This window comes from Neolamprologus multifasciatus, chromosome 12 (genome assembly GCF_963576455.1).
Source record: "Neolamprologus multifasciatus chromosome 12, fNeoMul1.2, whole genome shotgun sequence".
Taxonomy (NCBI): domain Eukaryota; kingdom Metazoa; phylum Chordata; class Actinopteri; order Cichliformes; family Cichlidae; genus Neolamprologus; species Neolamprologus multifasciatus.
The window spans coordinates 22,193,447-22,209,318 of record NC_140450.1 but is presented as its reverse complement, the minus strand read 5'-3'; the positions used below and the strand labels follow the sequence as shown (position 1 = coordinate 22,209,318).

Genomic DNA, 15,872 nt, shown 5'->3' with positions numbered 1-15,872 from the left:
TTGCTGATGAAAGTTATGATTAAATTGCTGTACCTTTAATAACTGGCCGTCAGTCTAGAGTGTAGCCTGCCTCTTTCTCAATGTCAGTCCTCCCAGAAAATAGGCATTGTTCCCAAATTGTTGAGCTATGCTCTGCTGGAGTTACTGTATACCCAGTCATGTTGCTGACCTGTTGCCAGTTAAACAAGTTACCTGTGAGATATTGCATCTTTGTTTTGTAGCACTACCCAACCTTTGTAATCAAATTCTTTGACAGTGTTTTTGAAAATACACTGAGAAACATCAGTGTACTACTCTTTTAGTTTTACTCTAGTCTTCAAAGAGTATCCAAAGGAAAAAAAAAAACAGTCATATACGTGACTTATTTTGAGAAGTAGGGAAGTAGTGGTGTAATAAGAAATATTATTTACTATTAACTGGATTCACAGGCTATTCAATCAGATGTTTGATTTTACATTTTTGTTCTGTTAAACAAACTTTGAAGCATTTTTCCCCATTTTGAACAAGAAATGTTCTTTGCTTTTAGAGGTTCTTTGAGTTACCCATAAAAAGTCATTGAGCAGTCATTAAGTGTTGCATCCAGCCAATGATGGAAACCCTGGAGATAGGCTTCCATACTGTACTTAAAGCACCAGGAGGCCCCATAACAGTTGTGGACCATTTTGTTGGGAAGCTAATGGGATCTCTCTAAAGAGGAACTATAAATGACAGCTGTCTGCCCTGAGCCACCGACTGCCATCACGTATCCATTCCCAAAACACTTTAAAACTGCTGCTGCAGCTTTTGCGAGAGCACGAAGGAGGAAGCAGACACATCCAGACAAAAAAAAAATGGTTGCAAGGAGTGGGTGAGGTGGATTTGAGTTGATGAAAGAAAAGGGAATTGGGCAGGGGATGGGGGTGGGGGTGGAAGGGCTGTTGGGGAAAAGACAGGAGAGCTGGTAGTTACAGCAAAGACATCTGTCGCTGCTGCCGACACCCACCGAGGCATACAATACCTTAGTTTGAATTAGCCCTCTGCCGGCTTCTCAGTTAACACCTGAGGAGGTCATTATGATGCCATTAGGATGAGCAGTGCAGGGAGGGCAGAGAGGGAGTGAGAGAGAGGGATATCCACGCTAAGTGTAAACAGTCTGTCTGTCTGTGTCTGAGAACTTTCTCTTCCCCTGGAGAGCCCTCTCTCCTCTGACAGAAGAATGACAGAGACCTCATGGGAATTACAGCATTCTCCCTCTCTGTCTCTCTCTCCCTCTGTCTCTCTCTCTTTGTTTCCCACGTGGACTGACAGATCACAAATTCACAGCAATAGGGCCTATTTTAATACATTTTCTGTTGGTACATGAGGCTGACTTAAAATAAACAACCTTTCTATTGCCTCACGCTCACTCTCATTTTCACAGTATCTCTCTTTCTGAGTATGCTTTGCTGTTGTTGCCGCTGTTGTTGTGCTGCATTGTTCAGGGGGATTTTCTTCTTTTTTTTTTCTCCCCCCTTTTTCTTCCTTTCCTCTATTCTCTGGAGAAGAAGGAATGCTTTTCTGGGTGCAGTCAGTGATACGGCACGGAGCAGCTCTTTCAGTTTCATTATATAAACAGCTTTGATGCCTCTTCTTGCTCTCTGGTTTCTATGGCTAAGTGGCTTTGGGAGAGGGCTCTGGACTAGAGAGACAAGAGGCGTGTGTGCTTCTGCTTTGGTTTCATGTGTATGTGTGTATACAGTATGTGTCTCTGTCTTTACTATGTCCTCACACGTGCCTTCTTCCACCTAAATATAGTTTTGCAGATGAAGAGGTGTGGCCTCAGTGGCCCCAGTAAGTGTTACAAATGTTTCTAATTACATTGTTTTAACTTCCTGAAACTGGCTCTCAAACTTAAACTCTGGATTATTTAAAGGTTGAGACTAAAAAACAGCTGAAAATATGTTATTAAAAAAATAATTAATACATACAAACAAATTGTATGTCATGATTTTGTCTGTGGGCTAATTTTAGATTATGACGTTCTTTTGCTTCCTTGTTATAACCCCAGTTTTTGTTCCCTTTGCACTGAGCATCAAAACCATTTCCTGCTTAATCACTGTCATCCTCTCGCTCCGATCCTTCTTTTCTCTTAATATTTGCTTTGCTTTCCCTTATTCCTGTTCCTCCTCTTCCTGTCTTGGTTCTCTTACTCCCAATATTTGTTATTTTGTGTTTCTGGGAAGATTGAGCTGCGTATTGCCCCAGGTGCGGTCAGCCAAACCAGGCATGACTGTTGCAATCAGTGGGAGAACACACACACACACACACACACACACACACACACACACACACACACACACACACACACACACACACACACACACACACACACACACACACTTAATGTGGGAGGTCCTCTTCTCTGTGAGGAGTTTAAGAGTATATCTACTTGCAGCCACGATGGTCTTCATTAAGACCTTGGCGTGGTGTTTGTTTGTGAGCGATGAAGAGACTGTTATGGGGATGACCAGGAGTTTGCGAGGAGCTGATGTCACTGCCCACCCACTTAAGGGCCTCTTATCAAGGCCATGCACTGCACTGTTCTCTCTCTCTCCCACATCCCCTCTTCAATTACCCCTTCTCCTCTCAGCTGTTCACCGCTGTGGGAGCTGGCACGAGACTATGTGTCCTGGGGATTTCTTCACATCCCTCCCTTCATGTCTTCTTTCTTTCCTCCTGCTGAGCTTCCCTCTAAGTCCCTTCCTTCCTCTCTGATCCCCCTCTTCATGGTTCATCACCGCAATGCTTCCTCTACACAAACCACAGACATAGAGGCGACCTCGTACTCCAAAGATTGTCCCAGGATCTGCGTATATTTATCACAGGCATGTGGAAAGTTTGTTTTATTAGTATAATTTATCATCATTTACATTCTGTCTGAGTTTGTTTCTCTGAAGGCTGAAAAAAAAAACAGTAAAGGGTGCAGATACAAATGTTTTGCAAACTGACACACTTGTGTGTGTCCCTGAAGATAACATCATGTAGTGTGGGACTTTGACCTCAACCTTTTACAATAGTCTAAACTAATGTAATTTGAACCTGCGCTGACATTTAAAATAATGCTGTGCCTGTGTCTTGTTAGCCTGATAATACAAGCGAATTGCAGATAAAAAGATCACGGAGCATTTGTGGCAGTGAAACCTATTGATTTCACTCCTATAAACATGCTTCTGTGTTTCTCCATCTCATTCCCTTGCTTCCCCTCTCTTTGTGTGTCTTAATATTACTTGCCAAATCAGTTCCTCGTGCTTGTCTTATCGTCTGATGCTGACAGTGTAGACACTCAGAGTTGCATCCTGCAGGCATTTTCATTAAAGCACTAATACACATTGGTAATTAGGTGACAAAGAGGCCTCTCTTATTGTACTGATCAGCTGCTGAGACGTAGTCCTCGGAGGCTGGCACAGAAGTAGGTTGCCTGTGTATGTGCGTGTTTCAGTGTGTATCCAGTCTGTGCCATTGTTACTAAGGAATTCGGATGTTGTGTGGTGGCACTGTCCCTCTTTAGCTCTTATTGGATCTTGACATTATAAACTAAAGAGAATTGATACGATGACCCAACAGTCCATTGAATATTATTTTCCTATTTATAATCTATATTATCTTTTATGAGTGGAAACATATTCATGCAGTGAAACTCGTGCATTTCCCCCCACACACATTTTTTCTCCTTTCCCTATTCCCCATCACTCTCTCTTCTTATTTTATATCAGATGTTTCTTGAGCCACCTGAGGCACAGAACAAATAACATGCTGCAAATGAAATTTCCTGTGAAGCTTATTGATGTCATTAAACACTAGCATACTGAGGCCCAGAATCATTTTAGTCTTCATCAGACCAGCTGACATTTTAGTGAATTAGCTGTGAGGTTCTGTGGGGGTGAGGTGGGCTTGTTTTAGCTCCTCTACCACCACCCTCCCATAGGGTCAAATGGTAGAATCAATGATTTCATTTGGTCTGTCTGCTGGCCTTTGATTGGCTGGCATAAGGCCAATATGTGTCTGATTCATAATGTAATTCTTGTGTTTTGCTCTTTAAGGTGTATCCTATGTTAGCACTGAGTTTATTTTGGGTATAACGTTACAGTTTTGTGATTATCATTAAATTCATGTTTGACGCAAAAGCTGCTCTTTGTATTATTTATTTATTTGTGAGTTCGTAATTTGCATTTGACCTTGCTGTTCCAAAGATCTATTAAGTAAGTTTGGTACATGCAATTTTAGAGATATGCATAATTTCATTGTTCCTTGGTTGACATAAAGCAATGAAATGTGGTCTAAAGACTTAGAGAATATTTATTTATTTGTTTATTTTTGTGCCAAAAGTTGCAAAAGCTGAACACCTCATGTCCCTTAAATATTGCGTTACTGTTGTTTGTTTGTTTGTTTGCTTTTCTTCTCATTTTTCTGTACGGATTCAGAACATTTTTGCACTTGGCATTGTAGCACTGAGCAGTGATCCTTTCCCTTTTCTAAATAAGTCATTTCATTAGTACACACAGGAAGTTTGCTGGGTTCTGCAAAACACTGGCAGCTTGTGAAGGTCAATTTGTATGATTGAACATTGTTTGGATTTATAAATGGATATATTTTTTTAACTTGTTAACCAACCATTTCATTTAGTAAAAGATGCAATGACCAATCCCTGTTCTGCTTGTTGTGTGCATGTCTGTTTTCTGGTGTTTTTTAATTCTCAGCACAGGTTTTCTCCTTTCCACACATTAATGTCATTTGGGCATCATCCCGCTCTGTGCGGCGAGACATAACAGTGTCTGATTCTTGCTTGTTTGTGTTTGGGGGTCGATGGGTTCAGCATGACTCGAGCTCGGGCGCGCTGCGTAGCTGTGGCACCACGGCTGGCCTTTGGTTTCCTGATTTAGTAAGACTAACACTTCTAAAACAAACCAATGTGAGCCTCCATAGCAGCAGCAGCTCTCTCTGTGGTCCATCAACCAAACACAATTGTTGTGACATGTACAGGACAGAGAGTTTGTCATAGCATGCGTTGAGACATCATAACAGCGTCAATAGCTCTACTACATCTTACTGCTAGCGGTGGCGTGCCTTGCCATCTATTATCACCGTTAACTCCTCTGTCTCTCTCACACCTGATCAAAAATTGAAATCTGTTCCGAGTGCTTCTCTGTGTTCTCAGCTGAGCAGGACAAGGGGAGAAGAAGAAAAAAAATAAGGAAAATGGAAAAGAACGTTGTTAATGTCACTGAACCATGAAAGGCTTGGCCCGGGGTTGGAATGACTCGGTATATAAGGTTCTTTAGTGCTGTGGCTGCGGGGATAAACATAACTTACATCAGCCCTTCGCTTGTACAGGAGATTTCCTCTCCTGGCACTTACAACCTCAACACTCTCACTACACTATGATTCGCACACACGTACACACACTACACATAGTACAATCCAGACCCTTTCAAGTTGCTCGTGCTCACACACACACACACAGACCAGAGGGCAAACGAGGGCTGTGAATAGTATTTTTTATTCTGTTTGTAAGTTTGACAGTGGGTGCTATTACTTGCTCACACATGCACACAGTTTAGTTGACTTTTGTGGGATGGATTTGTATCAACAGCAATATAAAATTATTAATTGCTTTAAGACTGTATTATCAGTGTTATGTCTCACTGTGTGTTTTCTGTGTCTTTTTTTTCCTCTGCAGATCATCACTCAGTATGTTTATGAGCTGTTGGAGAAAAAGTGCAACATGACTAAAGAAATCCTGCCAGTAAGTACCCATACTGAAAGGAGGCATTTTCTTCTTTGATTTATGCCATTGAAGATTAAAGGGAGTATTAAATATTAAAATGGACGTAAATGCTTAGGCTTCAGAGTGTGATTATGATATTGAGTGTTCTGTTTAAAAAACTAAAGAAAAGGGGATTGTGAGGAGTCAGCTCTCCCAATTCATTCTTTGTCTTTCTTTTTCTATCTCACTCAGTTTCTCTCTTACTCCCTGTCTTTCTTACCCTCCTCCTCTGCCCACATCCTTTGTGCAAAAGTGTCTCCTCAACAAATTAACTGTATTGTGACGTTTCATTTCAAAGGCACAGAGGCGCAGCATGCTGATGCTTAATCTGTTTTGCATTCAATTGCGCTGAAGGGGACTTTCTCTTCTGCCATCGTGGAGTTATTCTTTGCCCAGCTCATCCAGGCTCAGAGCGCACACTTAATTCCTTCTATTTGTTGTTGGAAGCATGTTTGTCTCTCCCCCCCCCCCCCCCCCCCCCTTTACCTCGCCATTCCTGCTCTTTTTTCTGTGTATAAAAGTAGTGATCATTTTTCAGTGCGCGTTTATGGGCATGTTAGGCAGCGCCAGTGTTTAGAAACATGCCAAAGTTAGCTCCAGCACTAACAGTGTCCATAAATCACCTAGCCAGAGTCAGCGCCTTTCATTAGCCCCCATACACTTTTACTGGTTTATCTGCCTGGCCTATTTATCTCATTATTCCCCTGGAAAATTGCTCTGTTATGCTTTTCTGCTGCCCACCCGCCCACACGTATAAGGCGTGTGTGTGTGTTGGTGGTGGGTCCGTCCACCTGCATGGCATTGAACTTGTGACCGCAGATTTTAAGAAGATTAACCGAAGCCAAGTATAGGGAGAAGGAATGAGGGCGCACAAGAGAATAAAGGGTAAGATTTTCTCCCCCACTTGGCTCCCTTTGTCTGTTTGGATTAAGTTCTTGCAGCTGCCACCCATGGCTTTTATGGACAGTGTTTGTCTCCTTAGCGGTTATTCTAGGCATACTTGGGAAGGATGCAAAGAAGCACTGGATGTGGAGCACAACGGCACACACTTTCTCTCTCTCTCTGTTTTACTCTCTGTTATAAGGACTGTTATCTGAGTGGTTAATGTATCGATGCATGTGAGCTTTTTTCAAGTACACACAAGAGAACTCATGCACTTTACATATGGAAAATATCCTTTTTTTCAGGTGTTTTTTCATCTAAAGCAATAGAATTCAGAGATGTACATATAAAATCACAACAAGATTGTTTTAAAGTATTGTATTTGAAATGAATTACATTTCGCTGACACGTGGTAACCCGCATTTTTCTGGACGTTCAGGTGGATGCCACAGAAGATGAACCCACCGGTTTTATCTACCTCAGCCCAGATGCCTTATCCAACCCATCTAAGCTGCTGGTGCTGATCCAGGGCAGTGGTGTGGTGCGGGCTGGTCAGTGGGCCCGTAGGCTAATCATCAACCAGGACTTGAACTCAGGGACACAGATCCCCTTCATTGAAAGAGCCATGCAGGTAGAGGTCACAACAAAGAATTTCAAGCTATTGTATTATCTGTTGAACTAATGTTCTGGTCTTTGACCTGTTTCTTTTTTCTTTTCTTTTTTTTTTGCAAAACTGGGAGTCAGCTTTGTTTTGGTGGTTTTTGTAGGACTTGTACGATTTTGGTGTGATGGGTGCAGCACACAGTTTATTTGAAACACGGGCCTGAATGTTTGGGGCTGTTGAGCAGTTGTGGCAAAGTTAGACGCAGCATGGAATCATATTTTAGATATTATGTACTTCACTCGGTGTTCGAATGGGATTGCAGGCATGCTTTTTGGCTTATTAGTTTAGACTCTTGATTTACTGTATCGACTCACTTCAGTTTAACTTCATTGTACAGCTTACGCAAGCGTAGGGAAAGAAAACAAAACTTCGCCCTGGGGTCATAAGAGAAATTATGATGCTGAACACTTTGAACATTTCACATTTCATATGATCACAGAGGCAAATAATGAGCAGGCGTACAGTCACAGGTGCAAACTCCTACCATCAAATGATATCACGCACTGAATTTTGGCTTCATTTGTATTGTTAATAAACCGAAGGACTTTCTTCACTTTCCCTTTTCACAGAATTCTTGTGTAGCGTTCATGTGTTCATGGATGACTGAGATGCGAGAGGGTACAATGTAGAGTTTCTAGCCTTTTAGTTTTACAGGTGCACATAAAAACTGGAGGTTATGCCAAGTGCTTGCTTGTAGGGGGTCATCTGATTGTTGGGGTTTTCACTATTATTGTGGGGCTTTTGCCTTACAATTTAAAGTGCCTAAGGTGACTGTTGTGATTTAGTGCTATACAAATAAGATGGAATTCAATTGAATTTCTGGGAACCTAATGGTGGATGCTGGGGGGGGGGGGGGGGGGGGGGGGGGCTGGTTGAAACAGCAGACAGCGATGCAAGGGAACAGCAGCACTTAATCGAGAGGGAGAGATGGTAAAAATCAGCAGCTTAAGCAGACTGCCAAATTGGGAATGCGTGTTTGATATATAATGTGAAAAGAGTGAGGCATGTTATTGTGTGCATGCCTAAACCAGCTCACAGGCTGCTTCACAAATGTATGTGTCAGCAACCAAAAGGTACCTCTTTCTGTCTAATTATTTTCACCCGCTTCTCTATCCTCACTACCACTTCATGTATAATGACCTACTCTTCCAGATGACACAGACTAGATTCTTTCTCCCGCATTCCTTCGTTTTGCCCATCTGATTAACATAAAAACTCTGCTGTGTAAATCCCTCTCCTATTGTGTACAACAACTGGAGAAGTTAGAGTAGCGCATGTGTGTCCATGTGCGCTAACGGATGAATCAGGTACCCCTAGACTGTCTAATACAGTTACCCCGGCTGGTGTTACAGTTGGAGAAGGCAGGGTTGTGCTGTGGAGAGCCAAAGTGACAGCTTCAATATAGAGAACATGGTGTGTGTGTGGTGCGAGTGTTGCCCATTCATCATAGTAAACAAGAAATCGTGTTCTTGCACCCTGACAAATCATCATCCAGACATTTACTGCACAAGGGCCTTGTACTGTGAGCGCACTGTAGAAAAAGCCACACACATTTACAGTCAATTCATGCTGCTGGCATCCATTATGGACATGTTTGTACTATATTATGTTATACCACACAGTGTCTCTCGATGTCTTATGTACTGGAGTTACAGCTACTGTACCATCTTAAAAAAAGACTCACTTTATGGCAATTTTGGTGTCAACTTTACAAATTTGATAAGATTTGTCTTTTCCCTTTTTGGTCTTACAGTATGTACTGTATGATTTTATTTTAGATTTTACTTTATATTTATTGTAAGAGTTTTGCATGAAAGCACGTACTGAGGAGAGAGGAAAAATTAAAAAGGGATATGAATTTAAATGGGTTTTTTTTGTGCCTCCAGCACAGAAGGAGAAACTCAGTAGCTACCCTACACTACCAGCCAACGTTATAAAAAGGCACCCACGTTTATTTAATAATACGTAGTGGTAGCAATATTTCTTTGAGCATACACAGGCCATATTATATCAGGTATTTGACATGTAATTGTATGATGTTATTACTCCCCTTTTATGCGCTTCCCCTTAAACATTTTATCTGGCTAGCTCACATACCTGTGCAAACTACTAATTCATCATAATGACAGATGAATCCCATCTTACTCTTTAAAGATACAGCCTTTCCCCAGTGTAAACCAGCACAAAGACAAACACTCACAGCGGCATGACATGAGTAATACATTATTTTAAATTTATCTTCTGTGTCAGTATTTATAATGAATGCCTAATTGGTCGGCCAAGTGGAGTTCTTAATCCAAACATGTGGGAAGAGAGGTACAGCAAAAATTGTGATGACTAGGTGAGATCTGAAACCTGACAAGTAGCCCCTATCCCTCCCTGGGCAAAAGAGATGACTGTTTGTGAAGTTGTTGCTACATGTGTTTATGTTGGATTGCAGTCCAAATCTTTCCTTCCTACATCTGCTTCTATGTTATTTGTCAGCAGTTCAATCTGTGGCTATCAAATGTTGCTCTCTCTACCTACCGGATATGTTCTGCTGCTAAACACAATGCTCCTGACTTGTCAGAAGTCATTTTGGAAAATTAAGGAATTGTGTTGATTGACTGATTGATTTTGACAAAACAATAAAAGAAAATAGTGTGTATATCCACTTAATTAAAGTCATTCAATTGAAAATGAGCCGTGTGAAAGTAACCAACCCATCATCAGGAGTGCAGACCTGAAAAAAAAATAGGTGTCTGGACTTAAACTGTTCATTAGAACAGGCTTATTCTGTGTGACTGTGTGAAAGCAACACACATGCCATTATTTTATTTATAACTTTGTTAAGTGTGGTTTTGGGTCAGAATGTCACATTTTCTCAGAATAATTTTTAATTATGTTTAGATTAGGGTCCATTTTGTGGGAACAATCTGTTGTCTCGAGTGTAGCTCATGTGATGTTACTCATGGGAAACTGATTGGAAATTCAAAGCCTGCAGCAAAGGGTCAACTAGAGTGCATTCAAGGAAATCTGGGGGAGCTTGTGGCTTGGCAAAACACAGAATCACTACTCACACGCACATACAGATAAAACTGTTAATTCACAGCGCTGTTGTAATGTGTGTGGATGTAGTGCGAGCACACTCTGGAATTCTTAGCCATGTTCCTCAGAAGCTCGAGTCAGCTTTTCCTCTCTTCCGATGGGATCACCTCTGCCAATCAGGCGATTGTAGGAAAAATTGCTGATTGGGCTAGTTAATCAGCCCCTTCACGCAACACACACGCATACACACATGCACACACAATCACATTGTTGGGTGAATCTCAGGGCAGTCTGTCTCTTACGCCGCAATTTACTTCCCATCACCTGTCTCTTTCTCCCATATTCATCCCATGTCTTGTTCACGCTGCTGTATGATGGTGACACATTAATAACCTGGCAAAAACATATACGTTAAATACAAGTCACATAGACACGTGCACACAGAGAAAACACACATACATAGACGCAAACACAACACACACTGCAGGGTATACTCGCGACTATTTGGTGCAGTGCACATTAATGTTGGGTTGAGGGAAGATTTTTGTGCCATCTGTGTAGGCCTCATGCATGTTGTCTTTATGTGCATGTGTGCACATCTAAGTGATGCTATTCCCAAAGTGTAGAAGTAAAATGACAGGTGAGCGGAGAAGGAGAAAAGGTTGCTCCAGCAACAAACACAAAGTGGTGGAAGAGGTGGAAAAGAGGAATCTGAGAAAAAGCCGAGTTGATGGGGTGCAGAAAGGGAAACAGGTTATGATTGGTTGGAAGAGGGCAGAAGTGGAAAGAAGGAGAGGAGTGTGGAAAGGATTGATGCAGAAAGAGAGAAATAAGAGGAGGACGAGGGAGTGACTGCAAATGGGTTGGGACTGGCAGAGGAGAGACGGGAGTATAGAGAGAGAGAGTAGGCAGAAGGCAGGCATCTGACAGCTCCACTACGGGGAGAGGGCCTCTTAATGACAGCTTATTCCTTCATGATTTCAATTCCTGACAGTCGACAGGTCTGCTTGTTGCATCATGGCAGCTGTATCATTACCTTCTGGCCCTGTCAATGCTCTGCATCCTGAGACTGAGATGGTGGAGGTGTAGGGTGCGTGTCATGGGGTTTGGAGGGGATGAGGAGGTGGGAAAGAGAGTTTAGACTGTGAGGTTACAGTCGGAATATTTGAGGGAGGAGGGATATTGAATATTGAAAGGTGGGATCATAAGTTATATGGTAGGTGTTGGAGTTAGGAGTAGGACTTTCAACTAGTTTGCATCCATATAAAAAGAATGTACATGAATGCTGTTTTGAGGTTGTAGCTGTTTGGTATTGTACGATGAAGATGCAGCAAAGTTTATCCTTTTATTTTACATCGCTTCCTAACTTTTTTCTCCCTCATTTTTTTTATTCAGCTGCCTTTTTTTGCATTTTGCATTTTGCTGGTGATACTAGCTGCTACCAGTAGAGAAATTTTCTTCCAAAAATTTCTGTATTCTGCTGCGGTCCTGTAAAACCTAATTTCCTTTTTAGTATTTCTGAATGCTTGTAACTTTTGTCAGCCACCGAGTTCCAATTTACGTTTTTGTCAGATTGTCAGAAGTCTTCAGCATGAGAAAATAGTTTATGAATTTAAACTCCTTCTCATTGCTTTTTAGATCATTTACATATGAATTAATACATTTACAATACCAAGTCTCTCAACCCTCCAGTTTGTTAGCTGCGTATACATGTGCGCACACAGCTCCACACGAACCACGAGCGTTATGCAAGGTCTTCACGAACGACTCAATTTAATTTGAAAGTTGCTCATACAAAACAGATCTATAGCCGCTGTCGCCCCCCCCTTCATTGTCTCCATCTCACTCTTGCTCGCTCACTAACTCTCTTGATAGTGAGTCAGGCTCGACACTGGAGATTCTCTGGAAAGAAAGAGGGGGTGTGGTGTTTTCGAAAGTGTGTCAAAAGCCTAGGGGTTTGTATCTGCCCAGAATTTCAATGGGAGGCTGAAAGGGGGCAGCGAGGCAGACACACTCAAACACAGGAATCCTCTTCTAATTTCTGTCATGACCCCCCTCTCTTTTTTTCTTTTTTTTTTTTTGCTGGATGATGTCTTCTTCAGAATTGGCTGCGCACTCTCACACTCTATCATCTGTCTGGCTTGTGTCATGGCCTCATGTGTTAAGAGGATATCTCTCTGTCTCTTGTCTCTGCAGTCACCATTCTTCTTCCTCCTCTCTCATTAGTTCTTCTAATTCCCCCTAAGCTGTGAGTTAACTTGTTTGTGTGTGTGTAGCTCAGTGATAACATTGTATGTATAGTGTGTGCACAGTCTATCTTGGGGCATCAAGTGGTTACAGAGGCCAGACAGGTATCTATCCAGCTTGCCAGCCTTAGCCAGAGGACAGTTTGTGTGTGTGTGAGGTCAAAAGATGCTCCGCCTTGCTGTGGCCTTGTAATAGTTGCCCTGCAAGCAACACACACACATACACAAACAACACACACCTCCAGGTGGGAAGGTCCCAGCGCATCCCGCAGCTCAGATCAATGCACTTGACACCTTCAAAGGCGGGTGTGGGGCCTGGACTTGCTCTGGGGTTAAACCTCTTTTAAATAGCCTCCCGCGGGAAGGCAGCTGTCAATAACCCACCATAATTACCGGGGCCTGGCCCGCCAAGGGCTCGGCTGCACGGGCCAAATTAAAAATTGATCAGAGGGAGAGAAAACATTATTTTGTGGTGGTATTCCCTGTCCTAACAGCACTGCTGCTGCCGTATGTGAAATTTCATCAATTGACGTCCAAGCTAGATATCTAGAGACCTATTTATCTATCTATCTGCTCCCCCTTTCGTCCAGATGAACAATGGAGCGGTGTCCCTGTTGTAAAAAAAAAAAAAAAAATTTGCATATTAAGTGCCTTGCAGTGTGCATGTATGTGTGTGTGAATTGCATGCGAGTGTGTGTTTGTGCACGGTGGATGAGCATGCAGCTGATTGTTATGTGCTCCAGGTAATCGTACATCATCCTGTATCTGTGTAGTGTGTGCACACCTTGTAGCAGTATATTGATTGTGGTCTCATTGAGTTTCTCTTGGCGGGGAGCCTATATTTGTTAGTCAGAGAATGATACAAAGAAGATATGTTCATCCTCAGGCTTCCTCTAGGAAAACACACCCACCGTTGTTTCACAAGACATTGATGAATGAGAATGACAGTTTACAGTGGGTTTAAGGTCATTTATAAACATGCACCACAGGTAAAAGATCATATCAATGTTTTGTTTGAATCATTAGCGTAGGACATGCTCTTTGGGTTGTATTAAGATGTGAGAAACCCTTCTTAAAATAAATTTTCATGTGGGAGTTACTATTTTCTAGAACTGGCATCGGTAATTTGCACCCAAAGTAAATCTGCTAAATAGCTCATTCACACACGTGTGTGACGTTATGACATTTAACTTTTGGGCCAAGAGCAAGAATTCAAGGAACAACTGTAAATGTTTTGGACTTAATAAGTGTTGATTGGCCTCTATAAACACAGGAAGTGTTAATTTAAACACTTTCAGCGTTAAAGTAAATTAACTGTGGTAATTTTACTGTGCAGAGATCACTTATTTTGTATTTAGTACCTCAGGATTTGCACACATAGCACATGCAAATTGTATTAGAGGATTTCTCGTCTAAGCATAATCCAATTTGAATAGTGTGACTTTAAACCTAGCACTTTAGATCAGTCATTGTGAGAGCTGCAAAACCCCCCCGTGCCATAAAAGCCCGGGCAGGGATCTGTCAGGACTGTGTCCACTTTCTGTTGCTTCCCTTTAAATTAAAAGAAATGTAATTATTCCACAATAAGTTGAACTCAAAGAAATACTGCTAATAGATATGATGAAATTCTTAGCTTTAAGGCATGTGTTGTGCTGCAATGTTGTCTTTTGCAAACAGAGCCATTTCAGCAGAAACTGAATATGTACAGATGTTAGATATAAACCGAAGAAATCCATAACTTGGATGAGAGCGTTATTCATAAAGGCGCTCTCATGTTGCCGAGGTTCTCTTATGGTATGAGCTTAGAAAGAAAAAGAAAGAAATGCGAAAGAAATTGGTTATCAAGTTGTAAACATTATTTGTTGGTATTCATTAAGCTATGTTTGATAGTTGACAATATTTTTTCTCTTGAAATTAAATTATATTATCAAAAAGGCTTTGTCTCAGTGTGTACGTGCATGATTGAGTGTGTTTATGTCTGTGTGCGAGTGAGGTGGGTAGTAGGTCATTTGCAGCTTCAGGCTGTGTATGTGTGTCCCAGTGGGAAGGTCTTGTTTAGTCTCTCTTCCAGAGGCCCCCAGGCAGTGTGTGGTGGATACCTCTTCACTCTCTCACAGGGAACACTCTTCTACTGCCAGTGCAAACATATTCCCGTACTCTGGAAGTTACAAACGAACCGAAAAATTCTCCACATTCACAGCTGGAGCGTACCACCTTTTTAAAATCCATATGTGGTTGTATCAATTTATATTGCATGTACTCATCCATGTACACATACATACATTTAAAGGCTGTTTCACCCTTTATTTTACCTTAGGTTTGCAGAGGTTAAACGTGCTCAGCTGTACTTTAAAGGCAGAAATCGAGCTTTGAGAGGAGCCAGTGTTGTGCTCGTAGCTCTCACTACGCCGCACACACTTACAGAACACTCAAACAGTCATATAAACACATATTCAGACTGAGATTCAGGCTCACTGAGAATCTCTCGGAATCAAAGCTGAAACTTGCTCTAAGCTCACAAGTGCCTATGTCATACTCCTCGACAGTCGGCACCATATTTTGATCAATGAAGGCAAACTTAGTGTTTAAGTAGGGGTTTCCAGGGTCCGGTGGGGTACTTGAGGGCTAGAGGCAAAGTCTTTTTGTTTCTAGTTATTGCTGACTCTGTGGTTAGAAATAAAGTAGATGCTGCAGGAGGGCTTTTGTAGATTGTTGCAAGTGGTGAGAAATATCTTTTGTTGAGTTGCTTTTTTAAAATGTATTTTTCTACGTTTACGTTTTTATCACATTTTGTCTTTTGATAATCTTAGACTAGAGAGACAGGAAAGAGAGCATGTAGAAAATGGTTCAGCTAGTTGCGAACTGGTAGATGCACCACTTAATTATCTGCTATCCCTTTAGTTGAACCAGTTTTCCCCCCAATTTTCTTTTACAGGAATATTTATGTAAGAGTGCGGTTTTATCTTTGCTTAGCTGTGTGTGTGTTAATGTCGTGCAGCTGCCTGCGTTTGCCTGATGCTGGACTGAGACTGATATATTCCTACATGTGAAATGTGCATTTCAGTACATCAGATCATGGCAGTAATGGTGTCTGAGTGTTTCAAGAGATATGTGCTAAAGAAGAAAGACAGGCAATGACGAGATACGGCAACAGCGATCAGATTTGTCTGCAGCTCTTTTGCCTTCTGCAGCTCAGTGGGTTAGTGGAGGACAGAAGATTTTGCCACATCTCTGGTCCTCATACTTACCGAATCAACATGTATCATGGCAT

At 41.7% G+C, this 15,872-nt stretch overlaps 1 protein-coding gene across 5 annotated transcripts in view; it reads left to right on the top strand.

The window, feature by feature from the left end:
- arb2a (ARB2 cotranscriptional regulator A) overlaps positions 1-15,872 on the top strand; it is a 164,538-nt gene that overhangs the window by 12,781 nt on the left and 135,885 nt on the right. For all 5 annotated transcript variants that reach the window (XR_014877376.1, XR_014877375.1, XR_014877374.1 and 2 more), the window contains exons 5-6: positions 5,696-5,761; positions 7,104-7,295. Coding sequence is in view for 2 of the 5 variants with exons in the window: in XM_085181466.1 (XP_085037592.1) it covers positions 5,696-5,761; positions 7,104-7,295 (258 nt within the window). In the remaining 3 variants the exon portion in view is untranslated. The remainder of the gene's footprint in view (positions 1-5,695; positions 5,762-7,103; positions 7,296-15,872) is intronic.